We start from the raw sequence: 17282 nt of genomic DNA, 5'->3' as shown, positions 1-17282 counted from the left end.
TGATTTGCTGCTTAAATAGGCAGGACACCAGTGAAAGATGCTTCATGTGACATTTTTTGTTTGGCTGGTAACCTTATATTGGTAAGCATAATTTTGTTGTGCCTAGCTACTCTTTCTGCTGAAGCAGCTCTATGAAATTAGGCCCTGTACAGTAAAATCTTTAAACAACTAAAATGCCTTTTTGGATCTTCCTTTTCCCCCCCTTTTTTTTTAAAAGATGAATAATTTCTTAAACTTTTTGTATTTCCTTCCCAGAGATGTGTCTCATGCTGTGAAGGAACCCAGTGTAACTTCTGGTCTCCGCATAACTCAACGACGGCCGTCTTCAGTACGGTAACACCTCTTAATTCAGCACCACAACACACAATACCCAACGTCATATTAATAGTAACGCTAACTCTCTTAACAACATTACTAACGTTAGCGACATAACGCAAGACCCCATGTAAATAAACGGGTGTATATATTTAAAGATTCTTTTTTTTGTAAAATATTGTGTATAGAATTTGATGTGAGTTAAGGTTATATTATTATGCAAATTTAGTGAGAAATTCCTTGACAAACTGACCTCTTGGGTATCTAGATACAATTTATGCAATTATTATAAACTAACAAAATATTAGTCAATGGGTCCATAGCAAGTCAAAATAACACTGTTGCTGCAGCTCTATCGCCATTGATTTGTTCAACCCAGATATTCTGAATGCTTGTGGGTGAGAAAGCCTTATGAAGGGCAAATGTGATGCGATCAGGCAACATGAGCCGTTATTCGACCCAGGTCATTTTTAAAACATGTTTTGATACATCTGAAAATGGCATAATCTACGCATTAATGCTGTTTAAATCCCATTTTGGTTCAAAAGTTGTAATAAAAGTTGTAAGAAAACAAAACTGGGTAAAAAAGGAGTTTAAAGTCAAGTTGTTTATTGCACATTCATCGGCACATTTCTTTCAATACTAATTTTAACCCCTTTTTGATGTTAATTAACAGGAAGGAAGTTGCCAAGATAAAAAAGGACATATTTTTGAAATCTACAAAATTAATATTTGTGAAACTTCCATCCTTTGTTGGCCTGTTTTGGCGACTCATTAAGCTTGATCGCATCACCCCCAAAACAGTGTTTTTTTATCTTGTGTCAGACCCAAAAACTACTACTATGATTCAAATCCCACTCAAGTAAATGATTTTTTGTTCAATCCCAAATTCTTTAAAATTTACCCAGTCAGTTTCCCTCAGGGTTTATTACTCGATATCCTTACACAAATCGTTATTAAATCATTGCTAAAAATATAGGAACTCAAACTGCTACCCGGTAATCTCGGTGGTTTAGTTGGTAAGAAACTGCTCTAGAATTGCAAAGGTCGCGGGTTCAAACCCCACCCAAGTAATATGCCTGTGATTTGTTTTCACAGGGCTCGGGAAAGTACTGAGTATACAGTGCTAACACACATCGGTGTATGGGTAGGTAAAACAAAAATTAATATTCTTTATCCTCGATGCAAATTTCCATCTATTAAATCTTTAAAATCATTGGCAGTAATTAAGTATTTTTACGATCCCAGTACTTCTTAAAATCAAGAGCTTCTTGTTAAACACAGTGGATTCAAATATTGAGATAATCTTTTCAGAGTAAAAGAAATGAAGACAATTGTTTAGGGTTTTCTAAACTTCAACTTTGGATGTAGTTTATTGACATTGTGGAATATTAATTACTGGAATTTATAGAAAATAGTTTTGTAGACATTTGTATTTCATATCTGAAGTTGTAATATTATTGTCAAAAAGACAATCATGAGTTAAATGCACTGGACCGATTTGGTAATTGTTACAGACTAGTATCCTCACTTGGTGTATACCAACATATGCATAAAATAATGAGAAAAAAACACACACATTTTTGTGTTTTCAGATGCAGGCTTCAGGCCTGAAGTCTCTCTCATATTTAAATATTGAGAAGAAATTACCTCTTTCTCAAAAATTACGTTACTTCGGAGGAAATCGATTCGAACAATGTTTTATACTACCAACAGCTCTCCATTGCCCATTCCCGAGTAAGTTTTATGCTTATATTTTTTTTTAGTTACCAAATGTGTCCAGTTTCTTTAAGCAATGAAAATAGGGTTCAAATTAAGCGAACTAGCCACCTTCCTCCTCCCCCAAAAGCCCCTCCTCAAAAAAAAAAAATTATTTAACAAAATACATTTAAATATTTTATACCATTTCCTTACCATTAAAAAAAAATCTGCAAACCATGTTCGATGAACATGCAATAACATGATAACTCAATTTACTAAGAATTTATTATTACTTTTATACTTTGGACCTTGCTGGAAGACAATAGAGGGCGCTGTCTTAACAAAGGTGCATCCGGCAAGACAGTTAGACTAAAAGGACATTTTCAAAATCATCGTTTAGGCTCAGGCTTGGACTTGTCAAATATTTTTAACACATAGCTCAGTTGGAAGAGCACCGGATTGTTAATCCCGAGGTCACAGGTTCAAATCCCATTCTAGTCAATTTGTCTTTTTTCATCCCAAAATTGAAGTGAAGTTATCCAGTCAGTGGTTTATAACTAAATTTGTTAAACAGGAAAATGGAATTAGCTGAATGAACTTTTTACAACATGACCGACTCAAAAGAAATTTATACATGATGCTACCGCAAACCTCACTTGATTATACTCGTCAGACCATGCAAAGATTTAAATCCTACAAAAAGACCTCTTGTGTTGTGTAAACGCATGTAAAAGAACCCAGTGCACTTATCGAAAAGAGAAGGGGTTTGCCCCGGTGTTCCTGGCTGGATTGGCAGCATATTGCGCCACAGCACCTTGTAAACCATTACATGGTGCTTAAGGATTAGGTCTTATATCTCAAAATTCGCCCCACTCCTTGCAGTAATAATACCTGGCGCTTTGTATCCTTTGGCAAAAGACGTGTTATAAGTACAGTTATTATTATATTATAAATGCCAAAAAAATAGTAAGTGGCATGACATACACTTGAACATCAAGTAGACTGATGTTGCTTAAGCCAGAGTCGAAGCCGAAGCCAGAGCCTAAGCCATTGTTTTGAGAATGGCCTAATAGTATAGGGCCATAACTAAACTTGAAGCTTTAGAGAGATTAAGGCACCATTTTCCCTTGATATTAACAGCATTTGTACCTTTAAGACACTTACTTTTGTACATTTATACATTCATTCATATTTTCTCTACTTCAAATGTTAAATAATTTTGGGTCTGTAAAGTGAATGTTTCCTATTCAAAATGTCTGTGCCAATCTTTGTAAATTTTATGACACTTTTTGTTGTTGTAAACTATTTTTTTTTTGGACGTTCGACGTTCCGGACAGCATTCGTTAGAATTCATAATTTTTAAGGATGCTGAAATGGTGATCTTCCAATGAATGTGCCCTCATTGTAGAGTATGTTTTCTCCTTCAAAATTGAAATTCTCGGAGCGGATTTCTCAAAGACCCAAGACGAAGCAATCCTAATTGCTAAGCAAAGTGTGACGTCATTATTGAAATCAATATTGAAAACTCAACTTACGATGAATCTTTAAGCGCTTTGTGAAGTCAAGCCCAGGCCTTTTTATTAAAGAATGTCGGTCACCACTCATTCTTATGAAGTAGACAATTCAGAGAGCACATCTTTGACGCAAAAGAAAGTTTGTACGGGTTTCTGTCAGGGTACATCAAGATGACTGGATCAAATCATTGCTTTTTGCATCTTCAAAGTTCATAAAAAATCATTGCATACTGACCAAGAAAGTTAACTTACAGGGTCTGCAGCAAATTTCACGAAACGCTAGGATTAATCCTATTTCGAGTTAAGCCGAGTAACCCGTCCTAAATTAGGTCGGGTTCATCGGTCCTAACGTCTTTGATTATGGAATTTAACTCGTCTTAAGTCCTAAGATTAATCCTAAGTTAGGAAGAGTTTAGTGAAATCAACGGCTTGGTACTTTTTGTAAGACACAAAACACAATGTCCACAGATTTACGGTAAACTCACATGGTTTGAAGACAACGGTAGAAATTTTCCCTCAAAATATTACTTGCTGAGGTGCTGTAGTTTTTGAGAAACGAGTAAAACAACGTCATAATTTTCCTACCATTCTGACTTTTGAGACGCTCCCAAACCACTATTGAATGATTATATTGTAAGATCATGATTTATCTCTTGAAATTCTTTATTTTTACTCATATGGGTTTTGTTCTTGTATAAATATTGTAAACTTAAATCTGTACATATCAAGTTTTGGCATTTCCACCAGATTCTTAAAGAATAAAGGTGTCTGTGACTACAATGTTTAACTCTTGAGTATCCGTCAAAGTCATTTTGTATGTCCGTTTCCCTTGTTACAAAATCTTGTCCCCAAGAAATTAATCTCTTTATTAGCTTACAAATAATCATATCTCAAATATTGAATACTAGTCTCCTTTCTCAAAAAAAAATATAGCAATTGCACTACTAATAATTTTGTAAATACACATAATTCAAAGATTTGATGTCATCACTAATTTCCCCATCATCACAGTGCCTTATTGCAAGGAATCGAACCACACAGTAATGGTAGCACTGCTTAACGGTATATATTCATACTAACTAAAGCAGAAAAAAATTGCTAATGCAAAAGCATGTTTCACAGGTTAGCCTGAATACAGGCAGCTGACTTGTGCATTCACGATGGATTTGCATTGTTACATCATTCATTTTCATACAGAGTAGGCACCAGAATGTTAGCATGCCTTTTTGTGTGCTTACGGTTAGTAGCACTATGAAATTGTGACACACACATTCAGCACAATTGGCAGTTCAGCAGATCTTTAAAATTGGGCCTTGGTGAGGACCCAACTTCAAGGCACTACTTGGCACAGAATTCTGTGTTTAGACTACGTAGAATCACACAGTTCACAGCAGGGCGCAGTAAGTGCAGAATTCGGAGGTAAGCATGAATCTATTCCCAGTTCTAATTCTCATAGTGATTCTTTGTTCGCTCGTCGTACAGAGTAACCAGGATTCTTGCCATTTTATAGTTCTCTCTTTCTGGTTCAAGTTCTGGACTCTTCCAGAACAGCAGTGTGCAGAAAACACATAATTCTGAGTCAGCATGAATCTGTTCCCAGTTCTAAAATTCTCATTCTCGCTTCCTTCTCCAACCATTTTATAGTTCTCTCTTTCTGGTTCAAGTTCTTGACTCTTCCAGAACAGCAGGGTGCATGCAGAAAGCACATAATTCTATAGTCGGCATGAATCTGTTCCCAATTCTAAAATTCTCATTCTCACTTTTTCTCCGCTCATACAGGATATCCAGGATCCACTTTATAACTCTCTTTAATCTTCATCAAGTTCTTGACTCTTCCAGAACAGCAGGGTGCAGTAAGCACACAATTCTATAGTAAACATGAATCTGTTCCCAGTTCTCAAGTTCTCATTCTCATTGCTTTCTCCAACCATACAGAATATCCAGGATCAACTATATAATTCTGTAATCTTCATGAAGTTCTTGACTCTTCCAGGTCTATTCTCACAAAGAGTTTTCATTGAAGCTGCGCTACCTTCATCTGGCAGGACGCCGATAGAGTAAGAAAGAACGGACCCTCCTGTCCTGCACTGAACGTCGTTGGTCTGATGTTATACGTTCCTCCAGGTAGATCCTCGAGTTGCAAGATGGTGAACCCACGCCTAGAATGAAAATTTAAATTAGTCGTTAGTCTTTAATTATATGTCAGCTTTTGTAAAGCAATCCGATCTTTGTGGGCCGCTATAAAATGCCTGTTTGTAATGTAATGTTATGTTAGAGTTTACAGCATTGGACAATTCTTTTGGGCAGGGTAACCAAGTGGACTTGTTGGACTTCCAATCGATCGGTTCGAGGTTCGAATCCATAGCTAATTGCTGATTACACAATGCCTATAGTATACAGAACAGGGGCACGGCAATTTTCCTCCGGTAAGGGGCATATCCATGGGGTAAATGTATCGGAACTGTGCAAAGGGCACCACGGCAATTGTTGCGGGTGCTGTGATTTATGAGGCCTGGCAAAAAGGAGGACAATTATCATGCCTGCATAAACCAAAAACCAAGGTAAACCTCTATTCTGTATGAAAACTGTATGACTTAAGTCTCCACCTTGCACAGAAGTGACATGATTTTGTTCATAGAAGATTTAAAAGTTGAGTTCCAACAACTAATTATTTAGATTCTTACCTGTAGTCACCGGTCATCTGTTTATTGAATGCAGTCGTCCCTGGACCATCCGATGCAATCACAACGATCTCAAAACCTACATGATAATCCCTACAGCAAGAAAACAAAATCAAACATTCATAATTAGAGAGAAAACTGTTATTACCAGTTATTATTTTAATTTATATAATTGTGACTTTCATACAGTAGTGGATAACTACTAAGCCCTTATTTCAAATAACACAAAACGAACTTCATTTATATCTTTTAAAAGTGTGCATTTACAACTTGTTTTTACATGGTATGTTGTGGTCGAGTGGTCAAGCGCACTGGACTAAATTTTCTGATGTTTCTGGTCAGCCGAGATTGGGTTTGAGTGCTGCAAGTTTGTGGCACTTAACCATTATTGCTTTGTCCTTTTGGATGGAACATAAAGCTGTAGTTCCTGTGTGTGGTGTCATACACGTAAAAAAAAAAAGGCAGTACACTTTATCGTTAAGAGGTGTCCACCCCAGTGTTTTCTGGTATGGTTTGCTGCAGATTGGTATGTGAAAACACCTCAAAAGCAGCACCTACAATTCAGTGGTTACTATGGTAAATGACCCTTGACATTTGACCTGACCTGGGTCCTTTGAGGTCAATCATGAAGTAGTTTCCCTTCGTCTTGTCTTGCAAGGTCACCTGGTAGATTGGGTTATTTGTGAAAGTACTTCTAGAGTTGGCACAACCACCGGCTGTTCGGCCTTTCCATTCACCAGTTATCTAGACAGAAGAAACGGACAATAACCCCAAACAATATTCAGTGACAATTTTAGTAGCATCAAAACAAAGATGAGCTAAGAGAGTTGTGAATTTGATGTTTAGAATGTTTTATTGCACTACTGGGTTCAATAGACAGCTCTTGATAGCACCATCATTACCGCAACTTGGGTTTACGATTTGAGCTGCGTTACGCGTTTTAATATTGCTAATTCTTCTGATCATTCAAGGATTCTGACAAAACTTGCGCGTGATTCACATGGTATTTATGCAAACGAATACTTGTGAACTAAAACAATTTTTTTCTTAGAAGTGCAATATTTCTCCAAATGCTTTATACTATTAGAAGCTGCTTAACTTCTTACCAAGTAAGTTTTGATTTCCATGAGAGTAATTAGTAATACCTTCCATTTAAAGATAGACGTCTTTACAAAGTGTGACGTGTGTCAAGTGGGAATTATTTATACCTCAAAATTAAAATTTGTTTTATTTGATGTTAAATCTGACCTGTTTGGTACTTGTGTAAGGCTCTGGCATCTTACTGAGTTTGAATTCACACGTGCTGTAAACCTATCAAACAAGAAATAACAAGGAATTATTAAGGGAATCAATGTGTGGTGAAGAGGTTTTCAACTAGTGGTTTAAACCCAACGAGGCCTGGTTCTTGATAATTTTACCGAGACGAAGCTATGAATGGTAAAGCCCTCGGGTAAACAACTCTCTATAAGGGAATGCTGTGCTGTGATGTGGCACAACTGTTTCAGCCATTGCTCTCGACCAATAGGAATGAAGAAACTGTCTTATAAGCACCGGTGCAAGCTCGCGTGTCATGCCCATATTTCAACACTTTTTACTGGTCATAAACAAAGGTTTATACACACCCACGTGACGCGCTCTCCACCAATAGGAATAGCGAAACTGTTTGAGGTATTTATGAATTAAGGTTAATTAATGAAACACTGGGATGAATTCAGGTTTTGTTTGTTCATGTTATAGTTTGATTGGCTGCATATAGTGCTATATAATGTAAAAATGCATCATAGTTCTATCTATCTAATCTTCCTCAAGTACAGTTCCTCTTAGAAATACGGAGATTCCCGAGTATGATGTCCTTCAAAACGTAGCTCAAAATATCTTCAAGATTAAATATAATAAACTTGGAGTGCCATGAGCATCACTGAGTGACGAATTTGAGCACTATATAAGGAGCCACTATTATTATTATTATTATTACTACTTTTATTACAAATACCAAATGTCATTTTGTTTAGTAAGCAGCTTGTATTAACTGTAACTAAAGTTTTCATTTTAACAAGAATGTTTTGTTCACCCTTAGGGAGTAGTGAATGTTGTTACTCTTCTCAAACTGTGAGACGACGACACTAAAAATGCTCTTCTCCTGAAGGAGCATCTTACAGAGGTAGTGGGGACTGTTGATTCTGGTTCCATCAATGTGAGGAGGAGGATCGTCTGAAAAGAGAAAATGAAAACCGTTATTGGCCCAAGAAATTTGAAACAAAAATTATTTACGAGAGATCGCCTAACGTCACAAGGCCATTGAGGCCACTTCAAGGTGAGGACCACACTGAACTGATTTGGACTATCAACCCAAATCAACTGCACCAGAAGCATGTTGCCACCTCCTGGGGCTGAAACAGGGTTACCCCCTTCACAGTCTGTAAGGTTGTAGACATGGGTATCCTCTGTTTAAATCCTTTTTTTTTGCGACAAGAAGGAACTTCGTCTTCTCTCAAGCTGTGAAACAGAACCAAGCATCATTTCTACATTCACTTACTTGGATAGAAGACCTTTTTGCCTCCTTTGTAGACTAGCAAGGTGATGAACTCCTTGTTGTCAGCAAAGTCGTCCTACAAAAAAAAAGTGAAAGTATTATCCTCGGTATCCTCCTGAAGACGAACAGAATATACCATTCAAAATGTTGAGACCACACCCGGCTCTTTTCCAGAGCCAACACTCCTCCCAAGAGATTTCACACTTTAATTTACTTCTTATATTTACCTTATCTGTAATATGTCTTGTCAGTAGGACCCACACTGCACCAGTTCCTCGTATATCAAGTCTGTACTGGGGATTGTTCGAGATGTTGAAGTTGTCCTTCTTGGGGCCCTCTCCTGCCTTCCATGTGCTATAATTAGAAACAAGAACAATTCAGTCTCCTGACAACGACTAGAGCAAGCTAGTCGAAACATTAAAGTTCTTTAATATTTTCTATACCTTCCGCCCGGGTAATAGTTAAAAAGCAGGACGGTTCTTTTCAGAACTGAGAAGTCTACCGAACAATCTACTTCGTGGTAGTAGAATAAAGCAAAACAGTTCTCTAAGAACAAACTCTACCTGGCAAGTAGATACACACATAGTGTTACCGCAAACCAAATATTGATACCGCACCATGCAATGCCTGAAATCCTATTTTAAAATTCACTCTGTGATAGTAGAGTTAATAACGAGAAGTCCCCTTGATCCACTAAGTGAAAGCAGTAGTTTGCTACCTTCCGCCCGGTTGTTTATAAGGACATTTCTTTTTAGAGCTGAGAAGACTCCTGAATTCCAAAAATCTACTCTGCAGTAGTAGCATATAAAGCAAGACAAGTTTTCAAAAGAACATAATCTACCCAGGAAGTAGATATACACAAAAAAAAAACGCTGTTATAGTCATACTTGGCAAAAACTGACCCTAATTTAAATGCCTGTTAATTTCAAAATACATGCTTTCTTACTTGTGGATGACATATGTATAAGGAAAGAGTCGAGGGTTCCAGTTCATGTAGACAACGTCAAAGAAATGACAGAGGGAATCAAGATCAATCCAAAACACACCTGGAAACAAAATTAAAATTATATTACTCCAAGATCTATCCATTTAAAGAAAAATTTAAAATAAGTTCACTCATTCAGATGAATATTTACAATTTTTTTTTAAAAGTTTTAAGATACTGATACTTTTAAATTCAGAAAGAATCAAAACTACAGAAAAAAATCTAATCTGATACCATTATCAAATTGTTGAGCATTCTTAGGGTCAAAGTTGAGAGCTTTTTGTAGTTCTGGAGTCCAGCTCCCCTCATCTCCTTCTGAGAATCGTCCCTTCCATCTTAAATGACTCCAAGGATTCTTGAGTTGTAGTAACTTCTTGCCCTGAGGAGAAAATAGCGTCTTGTTAACTTCATCTCTAAGAATCCTTAAAGAAACTAACTTTAAGCCTCATTAGATTGTGACGTGTCTTTGCGGAGTGGTTTAAAGCAACGGACTCAAGCTCTGGTGTTTCTAATCAGCAGATTGTGGGTTTGAGTCCCGGTAAGCATTACACTTGTGTCCCTAAGCAAGACACTTAACTATTAGTGCTCTGTCTGTCTTATGTTCGTCTGTCCTTTTGTCTGTCTGTATGTCTGTCTGTCTGGTTGTCTTCTTTCTTGTCTGTCTGGCTGTTTTTTACAAGCTCATGCTTACCAAAACGGCCCGTAATCTGATTATTTATTTATGTTTACTGTTACTTAATGATATGTTTTGCTTTACTCCGTAATACATGTAACTTTCAATATGTCAATATTCTTTTATGAGAGTCTTGAATGAACGAATGAATGAATGAACAGGACGTGAAGCCATATGTCTAGTGTGTTGTGTGATGCATGTAAAAGAACCCAGTTACACTTAACGCTATGAGAATGGGATTTTGCCTGATGTTTCTAGCAGTGGCTGCTGAATGCACTGCAGCACCCTGTAAACCCCTATAAGGTGCTACATAAATATGGTCTCATAATTAAAACAAATTAAAAACTTGTATTAGAATGTTTCTGTCTGTTCAAGTGCCTAGAGTACCTCATTTGTAGATACGTGCGCTAAATAAGACTATTATTATTATTATTACATAATGTAAACAAGATGTGTCATTTAGTCGGTGTTCCCTACCATTATTTCCCGTATATCGAGCATAGCATAGGCGTGTGTGGGTACCAGTCCTGCACGGTCTCCCTCTGCGTCTGACATCACTCCCGTTGCCATGGTAGCCAAGACGTCTCCCTTGTGGAAGCGATCCTTGAGCTTGGCAAAGAGTTTGTTCTGATCAAACTCAGTTGAGTTGAGTCGAATCGCTACTCGTTCAGGTATCCAACCAGTCAGTGCGTGGAGGTCAATATTCTGTGGAAACATCACAACAGAAACAAAAAACGATTCATTAATGATGTTTATTCGATCATTTTTAAATACCAGCGCTCGACTTTTACACTGGACCACCGGCCCAAGGCCCAAGGCCCATGGTTTCAGTTTGTTGGGCCAGTAAGCTCAAGGCAGGGCCAGTCCAGTGGTCTTCAATTCAACATCTTTGTCTCAAAAGAATGGTGTTCAAATGTTGAGTTTGAGTCTCACAAATATCTTTCAATTCTGCCGAGTATCGCCCATAAAACTGCAGAGATAAATCTTCTTCTAGTGTTTGTTCAACTAAAACATTTTAGATGATAAAACTATGTTCTCATTTTGATTGTGGTCTTAAATAAAATCCCAGTCCAGTAAAGATTCTGAGCTACAAGTGGTCTTGTGGATTTTACCTCCAAATTTGAACCCCTGAATACACTTAAAATATCTCTGTTGTACCGTCCGACACAACAAAATGGTCCGACTAATAAAATAAGTTGACTCAATGTTTGAAGAACACTGTACGTCTCAATTGCATAATTACCGAATTGGATCCTGGGAAATCATAACCCCCCATGACCTTCATGTAGGCCTTCTCAAGCAACGACACCCACAATTCATTGCGGTTGTTGGAGAACGAGCACAAGAGGGCGCCATGTTTATCCATCGGCAGATAGTCGTCGATAATGATCTGTAGGGGAAAAAATCAAACATGCCGAATCATTCTGCTTCGCTATATTAAATCCATCAAAAACAGTCTACAACCATGACAACTCAACACAGATATTTCTAAACTGTGATAAGATTGTCATGGCCTGATAAATATTCAGCATTGCTGTACTGAATCCACTAATTCAGAGAGAATTGCGGTAACACCATGTGAATACCTCTTTGAGTAGTGGTGGTTGTAAAAAGAACTGGCGGTTAACAGTTCAACGTTTCGATCAGTATGCTCTGATCGTCTTCAGGAGAGTCTATACAAACCTGGTGATTGATGTGTCGATTCTTGCGACTTTTTAATAACTTGCCTTTCTCTTGACTCCATTCAGATGAAGGATGACCATGTACTTTCCACAAGGGTTATAAAGCGGCTTCCCTTGCTTGTCTTGTGGATAAATTATTCTAGCGGGAAAAGAAACAAATATTTTACTTTCCCTGATATTGGAGTACATTATTGTTTAAAATGCGAGATTTAAGTAAAAACTTTTATATATTATGTGACCATGTGAAAGTTATCTCTTCTTGGAAGTGGTGACGTTGTAAAACTTGTTTACAGGTAAAAACCGTGTGAAAGTTATTTCTTTTTTTTCAAGAAGTGGTAGCTCTGGAATAAGAACAGGGGTTAGATAGGTCTGAACAATGCTAACAGTTAAGCCCAGTTCATACTCCCTGCAAATGCTTCATGCGAAGTAAATTTGACATCACAGCTCTGTATTCGCTGTGAATGTTTTGCAGGAGTTCAGCACAGTCCCAGGATTTGAGCACAGCTGAACTCTTTCAAGTTGTTTGTTGAAATTTTGACGCCACAAATTTACAACGCACTCGCATTTGCAAAAAGAATTAACTCAGTCTTCAAGAGGAAGTATAATATTTGGTTTATACTTAGTAATAAGGCTATGCTTGAACCGTCTCTCGTAGTTTGCTGAGATGGCTAGCGAGGCAAGGAAGGAGCAATCTTGGACAATTGTCTGGAAATTAAATAAATGTAAACAAAATCAAAATCTTGAACCATTCTTTCCATTGTTGTATAGAGCAAAGGCACTATGCTTGTGCAGACCTCGAAATACCCCACGGCACCCACAGCAATTGATGTGGTTCCCTGTGCTTTTTCAGTGGTGCCCTCTTCAAGGTTACATTGACACTGTGTCCTTGAGCAAGACACTTAACCATTGCTTCGTCCTTCGGATGGGACGTAACGCCGTTGGTCCCATGTGTTGTGTAACGCATGTAAAAGAACCCAGTGCACTTATCGAAAAGAGAAGGGGTTCGCCCCGGTGTTCCTGGTTGTGGCTGCTTAATGCGCCGTAGCACCTTGTAAAAACCCTTATAAGGTGCTAAATAATTGGGTCTCGGAATTCATCACTGCAATAACCTATCTTTCTGAAAGTTTGTATATACTCAGCGCCTTGAGCACCTTGTTTGGTGGATACATGCGCTATATAAGACTTTGATATTAATATTATTATTATTAGTATTACAAATTAACATTTTCTCACAGAAGTGGCCCTAACCAGAGGACAATTGTTGGTACCCTTCAAGAACGAAGTTAAAGACCTTGTCTTTAGTAAACAGGTAAATGAACTGTGCACTTGAGGGTTAGTCTTTCATTCAAGACACCCAGTTTTCAATTTAATTTGAACTGATAATATTATAATATAATAATAGATAGTTATATAGCTAATAACAACTCAATGCGTCTCAATGCGCCTTAGATTATTGATCAGTTGAATGTCTGCTAAAAAGAAGAAGAAAAAAGTGGGGTGTGCTAAGAAGAGTTTTAACATGTCAAATTATTTGCATTCATGATTTCAATCACATTGTACCTGTTTTATACTGAAAGCAGACACTGCAAATATCATTTGCGGATCGGAGCAGAAATCTGATGGTCGTGCCCACTTGGCTAATCGATCCTTCTGCTTACCGGCTAAGGCTAGCTTACCAAGTTTATCCCTGAAGCAGAAATAAAAAAGGGTTAACACGGTAGACTCTACCAAAGTTGTGATGAGCAGGAGCTACGATTACTGCTTAGCATTTGGGTAACTTTGTCCATCACTTAAAAGCAAACCTCCTGAATCGTATTAACATTTGGGAGGTTTTTGGTCTAGAATAGGGGGGGGGGCCTCAGGCCTGCAAGCCAATTTTCATTAATTTTGTTTTCATCAAATATCCCTGTGATAACTCTTCAACATCAGTCATTAATTTTGGTTTAAGCCTTTGAGAAAAACTATGCTAGAGTTTAAACGTCGGCCGTTACCGAGAAAAAGAACTTACGTGAAAGGAATTGAAAAGGCAAACTTTTCTTTTAAGTCGGCTTGCGACATGAACGGAAGAAATTCACGGTTATTGATGTAGGAAGTTTTCCTTAACACAGCAATCTCCTCAGCTGAATACGAGCCCCCTCCACCTCCTCCCCTCCCTCCTCCAGTTGGACCACCCCTTCCTCCTAATGCAGTCAACCGCCCATCATTAGACCCAACACTGGAACTGCCTGGAATTGAGCCACTACCATTTCTTGTATCAGGGGTATTTCTGTGGGATGGTTTTGGTGATGGGTGGGGTGATGAGCGAGGAGTTGTTCTGTCAGGCTTGTCGCTCATAGAGAGAGCTGGAAGGGAAGATGGAGGCTCTGGAAGATTCAGTACTGGCTCATTTTTCTTCTTCAAGTCTTCAGCTCTGTTGAAAATGAACAATATCATTTTGTTATGAAACTTGTTTTAGGTTTTTTTATGGCTTATAACTGGCACCCCAGATCAAAGATATTGACAAAATAGGGAGACCTTGAACGCTAGATAACGCTCATTTGGTAGAGCACTGGCAAATTAATCTGGAGGTCGTTGGTTCAAATCCTGCTCTACTAATTTTGTCTTTGTTTTAACCAAAATCATTAAAAATTTACCCAGGAAGTTTTCCTTGTGGTTTTATTATTTGGAACTAATTTTAGAATGTAATCGAAACAGAACTATCTTTAAAATAATTTTTTTAAAATGTTTCATGTTATATTTACCTGTCCAGGGCTTGCTTGGCGAGTCGGTTGAGCTTTGTCTTTGTATTTCCTGACGTGCTGGATTTGGCCTGTAAAATAATGGTTATCAATAATTAAAAATATTTAGTTTCACCCAAACACTCATGTGTGATAAGCACTGACTTGAACCCCTGATCCACACTATCTAGAACAGTTTTTCTGACCGCTTGACCACTGAGTTTGCCTGGAAGCGAGAGGCAGTTGAATCCTTTAATTAGCTATGGGGTACCACAAACATTTACTAAACAATTGGCTTCTAAAACAGACCGCAAAGGCAAACATTTGTAACTCAGAAACAAGGAAATAAAATGTCTGAAAGTAAACAAGCTTGGAATTTTCTCTGCCAGAGAGAGGGGGCAAGGCCATTTTCATTTTACCAAGGGCACTTCGTTTGGAAAATCTTAAATTATGGGAGACTTTTGAAGGGGCTCCCAGGCCCAGACGAGGGCCCAATTTCATAGAGCTGCTTAACCAGAAAATGTTGCTTAACAATCTTTCTGCTAAGTAGAAATGAGCAGGATACCAGTCAAAAATTGTACTTGTGCCATGATAGTTTGGCTGATCCTGCTTACCAGAATAAGGTTATCGGATAACCTTATTCTGGTAAGCAGGATTTTGTTATGCTTAGCTACTTTTTATGCTTAAACAGCACTATGAAGTTGGGCCCTGTGTAACATAGGCAATAGGTGTGGCCTACGACATTCCAGGTGTGAGTATACCTACCGCTCCAATGCACATTTCGGCAGCATTAAGATACAACTCTGTAGCCTCCTCAGTGTTCCCTTGTTCATCTTCTTCAAATGCTTGCTTGAGGAGGAAGTTTGCCCTCTCGGATGCCACTTGTTCCTCAGACTTCACTGGGGTCATCGCTGAGCCAGAATTCCTCTGAACTAGAGATGTTGTAAGTAAACAAAAACAAATATATATGACACGCCCTCAAATTCCTGATGAGCCATTCAAATATTGAGACTTGGAGTAAACTATGGCCCTTTCCGAAACAAGGACTTGGGCTTAGGGCTAGTGTTAGGTCCGTCAGTTATTTAGAAGACGCGCCTCCCTTTACTCATGAAAACGGATCCCAAGACAAAAAAAACAAAGTAGGGTTTTTAAAACGGGGATATTAAGGAAGTGACAGAAAATTTTACCAATCTGGTGTAGTTCCCGGACTCGCTTGATGTAATCTGAATACCGTTCAGCAAGATTGAGATTGGGATCAGCCAGAGATGCATTGTACATAGCTTGGATTGCTTCCTGAAAGACAATAAAGTTTCATTCCAATTATATTTCTCTGACCTGACAAAGCCTGTGTTATGTCTTGTTGCGACTGTCAGAGAAAGAAGGGTTAAGTTGGGATGATGGAGGGTAGATTATTGTATTGGAATGTCAACATTTTTGGTTTCACATTATATTTATAATTTTTTTATCGGAATTTCATGTACAACTACCGTGTACAAGTTGTAAAAAGGTAAAAAGCAAGCTAGTTTTATATTTATAAAAATGGAAATATTAGAATTTACACCCAGCCCAGTAACTGGGCCGCTAAAAAATGTTGACATCTTTAGACTACCACCGCGCATGTCGTCCCCTTTTTTTTAAAAGAAGGAGTACAGCGCCCCAGTTCCAGTTACTCAACTTACTGGGCCGACTGGGTCTAGTACATAAAAACAATTTTTTTTAAATTAATTGTCAACATCAATCAAGAGACAAGACAACAGCAACGTGATCAGGTGATTGAAATCTAATCCTAAACTAACAAAATAAAAAGAAGAAGAAAAAATGTCAGTTTCAATAATTACTCTTAAAATATTATTAAAACAAATTAACATAGAATTGAAGTACGATCATCCGAATACATACAGCATAATAAAATATAGCAGTTTGATACTGGCCAGCTCGATCACACTGTGTAGCATTGGTAGCAAACTCCATTGCATCTCGTATCAATACGTCCCCTTCAGCAGCAGACGATGCCGACGAACTGGCCCGTAATCTCTCACTGAATTCAGGGTCCGCGCTGTCATCGGGGCCACCATCCCCGTAATTCTGTGAATAGTCAGAAAAGAACATCGTGCTGTGAAAGTTTCAAGTTCCTACTCTCGGTAGATTTCGAGTTAATGGTGAAAATGTAAAGGAACTAATGTGAGGAAAATTCATTTTGTGTACTTCATCATGTTGAGATCATCACTTTTGGGATGGGATGTTTATTTTTTGTTGACGCTGGTGGCGCTATATGCGACATTTGTTTCGTTTTGTAGGACATCAAAGGTTGGGTTTAAAGCCTGCCGGAATAAAAGGTGGACACACATAAATAGAAACGAGACACACAAACAGCTTCTGTTTTATTGTGTTTCCAGCCGCCATATCATCGATTGTTATGCATAAATACTTGTTAACATTCTCAAGACTGTTTGCTATAAGCGTGAGAAACTGAAAATAGAT

The 17282-nt window shown here is 38.0% G+C and overlaps 2 protein-coding genes across 5 annotated transcripts in view; one reads left to right on the top strand and one right to left on the bottom strand.

The window, feature by feature from the left end:
* The window catches only part of LOC139948707 (ly6/PLAUR domain-containing protein 6-like), a 68834-nt gene extending 63428 nt beyond the window's left edge, over positions 1–5406 (top strand). For all 4 annotated transcript variants that reach the window (XM_071946968.1, XM_071946969.1, XM_071946970.1 and 1 more), the window contains one exon: positions 256–5406. In XM_071946968.1, the coding sequence (XP_071803069.1) occupies positions 256–432 (177 nt within the window). In that variant the 3' untranslated portion in view covers positions 433–5406. The remainder of the gene's footprint in view (positions 1–255) is intronic.
* LOC139948706 (calpain-7-like) lies at positions 2623–17018 on the bottom strand. The gene is made up of 19 exons (XM_071946967.1): positions 16701–17018; positions 15989–16094; positions 15567–15733; positions 14826–14893; positions 14093–14494; positions 13645–13771; positions 12704–12789; positions 12130–12223; positions 11646–11792; positions 10880–11107; positions 9964–10108; positions 9691–9790; positions 8972–9098; positions 8748–8820; positions 8283–8422; positions 7460–7522; positions 6816–6955; positions 6215–6304; positions 2623–5689 (listed from the first exon to the last, which is right to left on the bottom strand). The coding sequence occupies exons 1-19, from the start codon at positions 16908–16910 to the stop codon at positions 5545–5547; spliced, it is 2658 nt and encodes an 885-aa protein (XP_071803068.1). The 5' UTR covers positions 16911–17018; the 3' UTR covers positions 2623–5544.
* Between the last annotated feature and the right edge of the window lie 264 nt (positions 17019–17282).

This window comes from Asterias amurensis, chromosome 16, assembly GCF_032118995.1.
Source record: "Asterias amurensis chromosome 16, ASM3211899v1".
Lineage (NCBI taxonomy): Eukaryota > Metazoa > Echinodermata > Asteroidea > Forcipulatida > Asteriidae > Asterias > Asterias amurensis.
The sequence above is the reverse complement of the archived record's forward strand: the minus strand, read 5'-3'. Positions and strand labels throughout refer to the sequence as shown.